This window comes from Amphiprion ocellaris, chromosome 10 (assembly GCF_022539595.1).
Source record: "Amphiprion ocellaris isolate individual 3 ecotype Okinawa chromosome 10, ASM2253959v1, whole genome shotgun sequence".
NCBI classification, from domain to species: Eukaryota; Metazoa; Chordata; class Actinopteri; family Pomacentridae; genus Amphiprion; species Amphiprion ocellaris.
This window is the reverse complement of record NC_072775.1, coordinates 18859740-18873164: the sequence shown is the minus strand read 5'-3', so window position 1 is coordinate 18873164 and position 13425 is coordinate 18859740. Positions and strand designations below refer to the sequence as shown.

The following is a 13425-nucleotide window of genomic DNA, read 5'->3' as shown; positions in this document are numbered from 1 at the left end:
TGTTCAACAAATTATTTTTCACATTTTTGTGTAATGGCACGGTGTTTTGAATGACAACACGTTACCTCTTTCTTTGTCTGTAAATGTGTGTTAGTGGGAAGCCTGGCATTGCAGAGCTTATCATGTCTTACCTTTACCTTGCAGCTCACAGTTCAGATGGTTCAGCTTCCCAGTGATGTCCATTAAAAATGCAAAGGCAAGAATCCACTCAGTGTCCTCAAGCAGCGAGGTGTCTTCCCCTTTGGATTGCATCAACTCTTTGATTTCGGCCAACAGTGACAAAAAACGCTGCAAAACTGTTCCCCTGCTGATCCATGGGGTTTCTGTGTGTAGTAACAGGTCACCATGTTCAGCTGATAGATCCTCCAGCAGCACCTTCAATGTCCTGGTTGTTTGGCTTTGGAGCCATTTATGATCTTCACAACACGAGTCTTCACATGATCAAATCCGGCCACTTTTGTACATACATATGGCCTGCTGGTGAATGATGCAGTAGTAATGTAGGAATGTTGGGAAGTCTGGATTACCTCTGCATCGTACAATGAAGCCTGCATGCCGACCCGTCATGGAGGAGCCCCATCTGTCGCCACTGAAACAAGCTTTTCTAATGGCACATTTTTCTCCACGAAGAATCTTTTCGCCGCGTAGTAGATGTCAAAGCTGCCTTTAAGTCCCGGGCTTTTCCTGTCCGTAATGCGCATACAGTCTATGTGCGCTACCAGGTGGCTAGTTAGCATGGAAGCTTTGTAGCGGCTAAAGTAGCATCTCTCCACATTGTGCCGCTTTGCCGACGCAATAGTCGCCCCGCATATAGGACACATACATTTATCTTTCACTGTCGTGAAAAAGAACTCTTCCTCCCAGTCATCGTGAAAATAGTGTTTTCTCTTTCACTTCTCTTGTCATGTTTTGGGGGTAAAAACCACATGTAGCTTCCCAAAGTGTCTGCGCCCGGAAGCTTCAGCAAAGAATGACGTGGTGGTTTGACATGCGCAGTGAACTTTGACTCGGACACGGTCAAAGTTCATTTACACCGAAGACATTTTTGTTTTTTTTAAATAAAAAATTATAATAAATATTGTAATTTAAAATCTGTATTAATGTAAGTATTTTTGATTTAAAAAGAACAGCAACTATATTTTTTATAAGGAATTTCATGGTGACTAGTGTTATTTTTAGAACATGTGTTGCGGGCAACTCACATGGTCTCTGTGGGCAACCAGGCGCCCGCAGGCACCGTGTTGGCTACCCCTGCTTTATAGATTCCACTGAGGTGAAACAAGTGGGCATAGTGGTAGAATAATGTAACTGCAACAGCCAAAACGTGTATATAACATTGGATTAGTCATTTTAGACAGTGTAATGCAGAATTATTCTATATTATACCTTTAGGCCTTGTTATTTAAAGAAAGCCAGAGTTCTAAATAAAATTAAAACTGCAATTCAAACTAGAAACTTTGCTTTTAAGAGTTTTGCCTGAGCACAAGAACTTATTTCAGAATGTGAGTACTTATCAAGTGTACAACTCGAAACAGAAATACTGTTAAAAATAACATATTAATGGACCTTTATGACTGATGTGATGATATGGTGCTTTTGCAAATTCAACATTTCTTACCTGGTGAGTTTAGCAATGTCTTAACTAAACAGGAATATTAATCCCTTCATTCCATGCCGGATTTATGATAAGGCTCTAGAACATCAAGGAAGGATTTCAACTTTGTTAACAGTGATTACATCCATTTTATTAATCAGATTAAATGGTGGTGTTTAAAATTCACCCTGTGGATCAACAGACAACATTTAATTAAGTATGATTATTCATCAAAAGGAACAGACTTTGCAACATAAGACGTGCGACACAAACGTGTAATGTAAAACAACAATATTTTATTTAGATGAAATAGATGTAGACTCTTGGGATCAGCTTATTTGAGAGAAACATTTCTGTGACCAGCTGAGAAATTCAAACAATGGCTTGAAATGTAATTACCCAGATCCCATTCTAGCCACGTTTTCTTTACAAAATGGATTTACACACAATTACAGATGACATTAACTTAATAGATTTTCAACACCAATTAACAAACTATGAATATCTACAGAAGCATTATTTGGCTTGTGTGAGTTTTTTTGTTTTTCTTTCTTCGCTTTCCATCTGTTGTAGTGACATAAATATACATTATATTGTTTGGCAGTCAATTGCATTCCATTGTGAACATGATAACAGCTGACTTGAAGATTGTGCAATGCATATAGACAGAACTGTACCATGTGTTAAAAGTATTTTTATGCACAGTGTGTTCATAGATAGCTGATAAAGCACCATCTATAACTATATACCTGCAGTTTTCAAGTGTAAACAATACTTGGACTGGCATTTTATAGGAAATGTTACTGAAATGAGGTGGTTTGTAGTTCTCACGACTATATATGGATGTGTTGCTGTCACAAACATCCAAAGTCTTCACTATTTACTTTAGAAATCACAGAATACATGTTATGCTCCTTTCACAACAAAGTCATCATTCAAACTCAAGATTACTACAGCACTGTATCAATTATATAGTAAATTCAATCAAAATAAATACAACTTTAATATGGCGACATAATAGAAGTGACTGCCATACATCAAAAAATAATTAAAAGAACATTTTAAAAACAATTAAAGACATACCAGCAGCAAATGTCTATTAAAAATAATATTAAGTAGTTAATAAGGCCTGCAATTGTTTGCACAGCGTTCATCAGAAATATATTAGAAGTGCAGAATGCCAGCTTTCATTTAAGGGTAGCATTAGCCATGGAATCAGCACTAGAAATATACATTTACTATATTATGAACTTTTAGCAAATAGTCAAAAATGAGCAATGGACATGTGAATCGATGAAAAACACTCCAAACCTCAAAATCTATTTTTTTTAATATTCACAGTTTGTTTTTGTTTTGTTTTTTTCCATTTAATTTGATGAAGCTGGAATCACTTTCTTCCAAATGAGCTTGAGGATGTGTTTGAGTCAGTAGAATAATTTAATTTTCAAATTTCAAATTAATTCACTTGGTAAAAAAAAATTTTAAAAAAAATCAGTTCATCTTTTTTGTTTCTTTTGGTTTGGTTTAAATGAATCAAGCTTCAAAAACAAGTCTAAAATTTAATTTCAGAGATGGATTAAGTGCAAATAATAAAAAATATTGGGATGTTTACACTTTGCAAACTTATTGTCAGTAGAATAGAATAGAATATCCTTTATCGGTCCCACAAGGGTATATTTGCAACATCACAGCAGGAAAGTGACAGTAAGAAAAGCAAGAAAACACAACTAGAAATTAAGGAGGTGAAGTATACACACTATATATACAACATACATAACATAAACTAACATAGCGTAAGTGCAGATTAGATGTGCAAGTATTTGACAACTCACTTAAAAACGAAGGGAGCTGAAAATTAAATGTACCCTTCCAGATAAAGCTGCCATTCTGTCTTCTGTCAAATTAGCCAAAGAAATGCACATCTGGCATTTGGAGAAGAAGAGAAAAGACGAGATGCATAAATATATTACATGGTTGCTGCCCAAACACTAAGGCAGTATATTATTAATTCCTGAACAAGATTTCCCGCAATATAAATAAAGTAATTGCACATTTTAAAGAAAACAACCTGCAAAAATGTTAAGAAATATTCTGTAAATTATATAAATTATTATATTTTAAATATTAATATTATATTTTACATATGAAATTATATTATACATAGAAATAAACAAATATCATGGCCAAGCCACTTTAGCCTGCCCTGGAACCATCTCTAAATTAATATGGAAGTTGTCTGTTTCTGAAGTCCTTTTTGCTTTGGCGTGCAGAGCTTCAGCCTCCAGCTTTTGTATTTGGGAAACTGGAGTGTGTTGATCCTTTGACAGGTCTCCACTGGTAGCCAGGTTAGTGACGCCACACATTTGAGGGTAGTGGCTGAAGCATTCAAAGGCGTCCTTGCACTTCTCACAGTCATGGTCCTTAAATGCTACAGGAGGTGGCTGAGCAGAGGAGTTGGCTGACGGGAAGCGGTTGGTCTGTCTGTGGACTGTACGAAGTCTGACCCTGATCTTTTGCTTTGAGGAGCACTTTGTGGAGCACCGCTGGCAGAGGCAGCCCCTCAGACAGGCATGGCATAGTGTACCTATGTCCCTGCACATTATCCTGCGGAAGTTCGGTCTTAGCGTCAGGTAGATGATGGGGTTATAGATGGTGGAGGACTTGGCAAACATGGCTGGCATGGCGAATGCCAGAGGAGGGATGTTTTCAACGTGTCCAAAGGCAGCCCACATGGACACCACAGCATATGGACTCCATGCAGCAAAGAAACCAATGCAGACAGCTACACTTAGCTTGTAGAAAAACAAGACCAGAAAAGATTAGTGTAATTGATATAACTATAAAAAACACTGTAATCAAATGATAAGCCTGGTGTTATTCAATGTTTCTTCAGATCTCATCATTAGACCAACAGCACCAATGTGTTACTTGTACATCAGTGAAGCCCAAGCCTGCTTGTTTCTACTGAAGATGGCAATTTTTAAAATTAAACAATCAACACATACCTTTGCATTTAAAAAAAAAAAAAAGGCCAAGTAACCTCTTTAAACAGCCATACGTTACAGTTTATGGAAAAATATTACAGTTTATGGTCATGAAGAAATGTCACGTGCAAGCTTTAACAGTGTTTTTATGGAAAACTTATGATTAATTCACTCCTGGATTTGTCTCTTCATGTGTTTTAAGGACAATAAATAGTGGAATATCAGGCTTGTCTTTTAAAAACACTGGATAACTGCTGAATTTAAGAATTTATTTCTTCAAATTCAACACTTTTGTGTCTTTTCCTAATGAATATGAAGCATTCTTATGAAGAAGAGTATGTGATGAGCTACCAGCAAATGCAGCAATAGCTTCTCATCCATCAAAGTGCATCTAGGGCCGACTAATGAGAAGCTGCATCACAGGGAGGATCTATTGAGGTCACTGCCAATTTCTTCAACAAATGGAGGTGCGAGGAACTGTTTGAAGGACTCGTCTATAAGGAAATGCTTTAATATGTGTTGCCATGATACCCTGTCTTCCCATTAGCCACATAGCCATACAATCTATACAATGTGTTTTTCACACTAATTGGTTCTCCGTTTTTTCATTTGTTTTGAAGTTAGGTCACAGATTGGCAGCATAAAACAGAATTAATCACAGATATGAGCATTGTGTGTGTGTGTGTGTGTGTGTGTGCGTGTGGTACTGTATATCCTAGATGTATTTGAAATAGTGCTAGTAAGCCTCCTACGTGGTGTGAACATATGGAAACACAAATGCAGAGGGCAAGTGTGCATATAGCATGAAATTCAGAGGTTGAGAGAGTGAAGGAGGCTGCAAAAGTAGTCAGTTGTTGCCGTCAGATTTTCATCTTACCTTAACAATTATAATCTGGATGCTGCTCATGTGTGTCTGCCTTGATGAATGCTGCTCCATGGTCTTGCGGGACGCCTGTACAGTGACCAGAATGCCTGTGTAGGACGCTAAAATCACGCAGCACGGAAGGATGTAGCAGAAGATGAACAGCGCCACAGTGTAAGAGCGTGCAGTGGTGTGCTCATTGGACAGGCGCCAGTCAATGCAACAGGCGGTGCCATAAGGCTCTGGTCCGTACTCCCCCCAGTGGGCCAGGGGGGAACAGGCAAACAACAGGGCATAGACCCAAGCACAGGCAATGAGCAGGCAGCCGTGGACAGAGTTAAACCTGTTTCCTGTGAAAATAGAGCAAGATAATATATCATTATTCATGCATTTGAATGATTTTGGCACAGATATTACTTAATGACTTGCCTTTGAAATGTCACATTTTATGTATTAAATGATGATGATGAATGGTTTTGGCAAATTGATAAGTCTCTAAGTAGCATTAGAGAGATACTTCAAAATGTGAACGCCCCTCCATCATCTAGCATCTAGGGGTATCGTTTCTCCACATGTGAAGTCAAAGGTGTCAATGCTTTTCCCAGCAGTTCATTAAAACTAGTCAGCCTCAGTTTGATGCTTTTATGACAATGCTGAATGGCAGGCCATCACTGTATCTGTGACAAAACCTTCTACCTGCTACAGTCAAACAAATTTCCTTCACTCTGAACACAGTTGCAGGAATCACGCAAAGGAAATCTATACAGCTGAATGTGATGCCAAAGAAGTCTTACATCATCTCTTTGAACTGCATCTAGACTCACTCAAGGGAAAGTTTCCCTTTCAAAAAGAGAAGATTTGCGTCATTCCAGCTTGTGTAACTCATGGAAGCATAAGCTTACATGATGGTTGATGAAGACCACAGTCGCCTCATTGTCTATCCTGAACTGAATGTGTTTCTTGAGAACTGAATGAAGCTGTTGCAGCGCTGATGTGTGTGGCCCCCATTCACCGCCTTGTCCTTGAACAGACACCAACAGCACAAACACTACAAACTCAACCTTGGAAGTGTTCTCAGCCGACTGGTTATCATTGACCTCAGATGGAAGAATGTGTTGTATGAATGATAGAGGTCACAATTCTAGATGGAAGTGGGTTGCAACTAATAGCTTCTCGGGCAGCATGCATGTCATACATGCTTATCCATATGTTTTAACTTTGGTAAAGAAGGCTTTGTAGGAGCATCTTGCAGGAATATGGATTCTCCCTCCAGGAGACTAGCTGGCCATGACAAATGGTTTTCCACCGTGGTGAAGTTGGTGAGAACAGAATCCTCTTACCCCAAAAGAGTGACTTGAAATACCCCATAAAAGAGCGTTTACTGCTGGAGCCTGTGCATTTTCCAGTTTTTCCAGACATTAGCTACAATCTAAAGGTGTCTGCTCATGTGGAGATCAGCCACAGACCCTCTCATTTTAACTGCAATGAGAGGCTGGTTGGCAGTTGTTTCCATTTTGCTGGAATGCTGAAGGAACATGCGGTAATTTTATGGATTGATAATTGTCAAGCTAGCTGAGGTACAGGGAATAAAACTCTAGTTGTCTGCCTCATTAGCCTGCAGCAAAAAATAAGATGCTCCGGTGGTGATTATTGAATGAGTTATGTTGCATCACAGGAATGCATCAGGGATTGATTCAGCATTCATGCAGGCTGAGATATTACAAAATGAATGCAATTAAAGAGAATCTATCTGTTTGCAGCCTCACATTTAAAAAGAAAATCGGCAATGCTTGATTAAGTGGCTGAAAAAAAATGTAAATAAGTTTGATTTTAAAAGTAGTGGTGTTTAAGTGCTGAGTAGAGACACTCTTCTGACACTGAAGGGAAAATACACTTTCTTAAAGCCAAGAAGACCCAATTGCACTGCATTAAACAACATCACAAGTAACACTTATTGAGTGCAGCCACTTGACTTGTCAGTCATCAAAGAGAGGCTAATGCACAGTGCTTCACAGAGGGATTATCATTTAAGGTTTTTTTTTCCCACAGATAAATCAACAATCAGCCATTTTGGGTTGTGATGGTTAATCCTGTCATTTCACTGAGCAAAAATAGCCTCTTTGAAGACTTACCGTAGAGCGGATAACATACTTTAACACAGCACACCACGCTTAGCAGGGTTAGAGTGGTCAGACTGCAGATGCCAAACAGCATGCCGCAAAATGCGTATATGGAGCACACGGTTTTCCCATAGAGCCACCTGTGTGGGAGGGCGAGGGGGTGTGAGAAAAAGGAGAGAGCAGAGAACAGAGACAGAGAGGAGAGATCAATGAAGGAGAAGGTGAAAGAGGGGGGAAAGGAGAGCAGCTTGAGCACGACACTCCATATCTGTGAACTCACAGGCAATCATACAGCCAACCAACCGTGTCATTAAATGAACCGTGAAATATCAACGGGAGCCTGATTTTAAAGCTACACCTATAAAGATTCTGCTCTCTAGCATGTGTCACTTGAAAGCATCGCGTCTGTAGTGGTCAGAACAACCGCTTTGTCTTTCGGTTAATGCTGCAGTAGGTGCCAGGTTTAGTACCGGTGGTAGAAGCTTGAAGTTATAGCCATGGGGTAAAGGGACAGAGTCAAGCCCAAGTCACTAACGGCGAGGTTGATGATGAAGTACTCGGCAGGCTTCAGGAGGTGCTTTTTCTTGTAGGAGATGTATAGCAGAGTGCTGTTGCCAAACAGGGAACAGATTCCTGCAAATATAAAACAGACAGAAACCCCCAGGTGTGAGTGAGTGCTGACTGTGTGGCAGAATACTGAGGTGATAATGTCAGGGAATTTCAGAATTCATCATCTTTCTGTCTATTTAAAGCAAGTGAAACATTTGGGTAAATATGATACAGCAGATATCACTGTCTCATCTGTCCAGTGAATATAAAGTATGGCATTAGTCAACCATTAGCACCAAAATCCAAAGCAGTAGGTGGATTTTGTTGCCTTCAGACTGATAGACTAGCTGTTTCTCCAGGCTTCCAGTCTCAATACTGAGTTAATTGTACCGGTTGCTGGCTGTAGTCTCTCTTCTCTCTCTAGGATGTTTTTTAAAAAGCATATATTGTTAAACTTAGTTTGAGATAAAATGCAGACATCTTTAAATGGATGTGTGTTTTGGCCCTGCAGTTTCATTTCATGAGGCCAAAGACAGCAAACAGAAAGATAGCTGTACTTTATGTCATGCTAAGATGCGCTATGCAATGAAAATACATAAAATATGCATGTAATTAATTCAGAATACAGAACAGAAATGCTACACTTTATTTATATTTTCATCCTAATGTCAGTTTTTTTTTATATAAATCTTTTTGTAAATACAGAACTAAGTGATACACACAGTGACAGGCTACAGCATAATCCTACAACTAAGGACCAAGGTGACATACTGAACTGAAACAATGGCAGCTGAATCAGTCTGGTAGCATTATATCTGTTAGTCCTCCACTGATAGCATGGATATAAAATCAGACTCCATACCTTTATGTCAACACCTGCCTTTAATGATCTACATACTCTTAATTCATTTAGGGAAGTGGACATACGCGTTTTATTGCAGACATCTGAGAGATCAGGGCAAACATAACGACATTCATATTTTTAAGTATGTTTTGCAGCAGAAAAACACACTCTTTTTTTAAAAAAAAGCATACTGAGTGAAGGTAAAGATCAGGTTTTAAGAGTCAGAGAGAAGAAACACCATTAACAACCAAACATTTTGTGGTGGTATCAACAGTCTATGTACAGCCTATGCATATTTAACTACCAATACTTAATGTGAATGAAGCACTGCAATTTCACTCGCTCCTTAAATTCAGGTTACAAGTTTAATTGTTTTGCTGATCACCACAGAAGTTGCTGCAAAAACTCCATAAAACAGAACACTCAGTCGAAACCAAATCAGAATAAATTAGTCCCTCAAAGCAAACTTTTTAAAAATAGGGAATATAGAAAGTAGTAAAGAAGTAAAGAAAAGTTAATATAGCCATAAAATAAACCTCATAGCATAACTGTGTCTTTCTGGTTTCTTTCTGATAGTGTGTAGCCCATGAATGCATTAACTGTTGCGATTCACCAGTAATGCTGCCGAGATCAAAGACTGAGATGAAAGTTAACCTGGCCATGATTTTTTCAATATGTGGCACAGCCATAGAATTCATTATGAGAGACTCCTTATGTTGTTGTGTCAGAAGCACAGATAATACATGAACGGCTGCTTATATACAGGTACTAATAAAATACATATACATGGTAAATACAGACAGAAATGACAGATGTATACAGTAGGTGTTACATACAGGTGAAAGTGGAATACAGAACAGTTATAAAACAAAAATGAAGTTGCAAGGCTTTACGTTGTGCTGTTTTCATTCATCGTGTTAATAATTTCAACTTGAGCTGACCATTGAGCTTAACTCAACTGTTCGTCTGTTCAGGAATAATAATACAAAAAAATGGATTTCCATTTCTGCAGACTCAACTCACCAAAAACTGAGTAGATCACAGCCACAGTTATGTCCAGCGGCACAGGTATGTTGGAGTGAAATGCAATGTCTTCAGTCAGCAGACCCATCTGAAAACAGTTTGAAGAGCAATGTTTCAGCAATTGTACAAGCCCAGATTATATTAGCTTTAAAACCTTTTATGTCTAGGGTTTAAAAATTTCAGATTGTGTCGTCTTTGGGTTTCTTATCAAAAAGCTTTTTCAGCTCTGAAATTCATGCATTTACACACGTAAAAGTGATCAGGAAATGCAGATTTCTAATTTTAATAGAGTTTTGTCAGAGGGGAGTCATAGAAGAGAGTTTAGTGAATGACTGTATTAATTGTGTGAAGATTGCTGCTTCCAACCACCACTAACGGAGAGGAGACTGATATATCAAAATGTTTGCAAGATACTGGAGTCATCAGCACTCTCAGTTTTCACTTTTTCATTCTGCTTCAGCAAGCAAAGTCAGATAGTGACTGACAGGCTTTAATCAATGGATGACATGAGGGTCAGTAAACGTGGTTTAATAATAGGTAACAAAGAAACGCACCTCAAACACATCCTCACATGCAACTGTGATCAGACCACAATGCAGAACCATCTGCATTGTTCTCCAAGCCCCAGCATTAGAGATTAACAGACATCTGTACTAATAATAATGTGCCACCAACTGTAATTATGTTCATACACAGATACACATAATTGGTGTCTATTCATTTCACTCTCAACAGTGTAGAAACCATATTTTTCTGGATATTTGTATTTCCAGACCAACAAAACACTTCGACACTCCACACTCTGAATTACACATGACAGATGAGCAGGAACTGCTCAAATGCTAATGTGTTTATCATGGTATTACTGAAATATGGGCCGGTTTTATTTCTTACAATGCAACAAAATGTCCCCCAACCATCCAGAAAATTCTCATTTATAATGGATGCTGTCCTGTCTCAGTATCAAAGAAGTTTACTTGGAGTAGCTGAACATGAAACATTGACTGAGGTGTCAGTTACAGGTGTTCAAAACTATTTTTTTCTCTTTAATGAGCAGTAGGTTTTGTAATTGGTCAATTCTCCCCTACTTTCACTATTGTGTATACATGATTTCATCTTTCTCACCTACTTTCGAACTGCTTCTGTCCACCTGTTGCAGTTTTACCTGTCCACAGTGTTGCCCAGTTCGGAGACAGCCATCACCAACTGTTAACATCAGTTTTGCCACTGCTTTTATGGAGTATCTCCTTCTTACAGAGACAAACTATGTCTTTAGATCTTATTATAATAATGGTGTCAGATGGAGGAAAAAAATGCAAAACCCTGTTAGAGACGTTAGAGGTGTGAACATGTGCACTGTTGGTACCTCTCCAACCTGTACATTATCTGGCTTAATCTGTCACTGATTGGTTAGTAACAGAATGCAGAAGCACACATGCACGGCCATGAGACAAAGGAAGATTGTTGTCATTGGTTGTTGGGTTCATGTCCAAGAAAGAGCGAGGTGGTGAATAAAACACATCCGAACACTTTGTGGTAAAAACAAAGCGTGTGGATCCAAAGCAGAATTAAACATGTGCCTACAGAACACATGATAAAACCACAGATCTGTCTGAGGAACCATTAGATTAGTGCGAAGTTGCACAGTTGTACTTGGTCATTTAATTTTCAGCAGCAATTACAGTCTCCCTTCGTGCGTATAGGCGCAAAAACTCATCCAGACGCGCTGTTACGCACGCTTTACCGGCTCCAAGAAGCTGTGAGCACGGTTACATCCACCTGGATGTTTGAGCGCTTTAGTCAAACGACTTCAACACATTGAACTCGTATAGGAAGAAGGCACAGCTTGTGTTAGCCACCTTCTGTCCGCTCTCAGCAAGCAGAGAACGAGTAGAGGCGCTTGGACAGGATGCGCACGTTAAAGCAGACCGCTTGTAGCTACAGTTAGCAAAACTAAGGTGTCAGCTTTTCGAAATTGAGATAATAGTTTCACTTTCAAATAATTTTCAAAACCAGTAAATTTTTCTTGAGTAATTTACAATCTCCTGTTCCGTATTTCAAGCAAAAGTTTGCGTACGATAGCTTTCCAAAGGTAGAGAGCATTGGCATGGGTGCAAAAGGACAGCATGTGAACCAGACCTTTCTGAAGAAAATCCTATCAGGTTTGGTATTTCTCATGACCAGCACTTCCCCACACATTTCAGCAAACTGTGTCACACACGGGACCCAAATTAACACAACACCATTTTGTCATATCTAAAAACAAATAAAACTGTCTTACCTTTGCGCATAGATTTACCTAAATCCACGTCCACTGCTGCTTGAGCCAATCAAAGTGCCTGTATTTTCCAAAAAAAAATGCCTTTCTTAACCTTCCCCTTAGTGGCTGCTGCTGGCGCCACCCAGTATCTCAGAGGTGTTGAGGAGGAGCAGCAGCAGAGAGCGCAGCACGCTGCCTGGATGTTACTGGATGTGTTAGTGGTCAGAGAAGCAGCAGGCTTCACTAGAACGAGCTGCAGCGTCAGATCTCCACACTGCAAGCTGTTCGGATCAATTCATGACGTCAATTACGAGTGAATTCACACCCACGTAAGCAGGACATTCTCCGAGGAGGGAGGCACTGCAGTTCATGATGCTCCAGGTGAACATCCATCATCTCCAAAAATGAATTTCAAATAAAAATAAACAAAGAGAGTGATTAAGTCAGTGACGCAGAGAGTAAGAGTCCCAATGCATGTTGTTGTTCTGACGGTGTTTCCAAGATTTCTCAAGGGTTCTTTCTAATGCAAAAGTTCCCCAGACAGAATGAGGTTTTTTTTTTTGTTTTTTTTTTTTTTTTTAAATAGAAAGAGAGATTTTTAAGTGGCCTTCTGAGAATCCTCTAAAGATTCCCTCAGGCTACTGAAACAAGATCTTCTGGGATTTTCAAACATAACAAGTTGACTCAGTCATACTTCAGAAAAAATGGTCATTTTGGTGACCCTCATGTATGCTGATATTACACATGAGAGGCACACACTGGGATGGGAAGTAATTCTTGGTTTCCTTTCTTTACCTTTAGCTGCATATGTGGGTCAAAAACGACCTGTTGAGGTCGTTTTCTTGCAATATCTTTGTAATGAAAAGTTTTTATCATTTCATTTTCCAGCTATTCCTCAAAAACATGTTTTTGATATAATTCCATTTAAATCTTTAACTTACCTTTTGTACCTTTAAAGAAATTGTAATGTTTGTATTACTACGCTAACCTCTAATCACTGATACTATCATACAACAGGTGATGAGGGATGGAGAGTAGCAACAGCTGGAGGAAAAGAGTGGAAAAATGTCAACAAAATGAAGGTTGACTTTCTTCTATTGCTGTTCTGTGTAATATTCTTCTTTTTCAATTATCAAAATGTTCAAAATCTATAATAAAGTGAAAAATAAACTATTTCAAACATGAAATC

General features: G+C 38.8%; 1 protein-coding gene across 1 annotated transcript; it reads right to left on the bottom strand.

The window, feature by feature from the left end:
• Positions 1-1719: 1719 nt before the first annotated feature.
• On the bottom strand, positions 1720-12792 carry opn7a (opsin 7, group member a). Its single transcript, XM_023270449.3, has 6 exons — positions 12258-12792; positions 9977-10064; positions 8031-8193; positions 7573-7700; positions 5456-5790; positions 1720-4386 (listed from the first exon to the last, which is right to left on the bottom strand). The coding sequence occupies exons 2-6, from the start codon at positions 10062-10064 to the stop codon at positions 3772-3774; spliced, it is 1329 nt and encodes a 442-aa protein (XP_023126217.1). The 5' UTR covers positions 12258-12792; the 3' UTR covers positions 1720-3771.
• Positions 12793-13425: the final 633 nt, after the last annotated feature.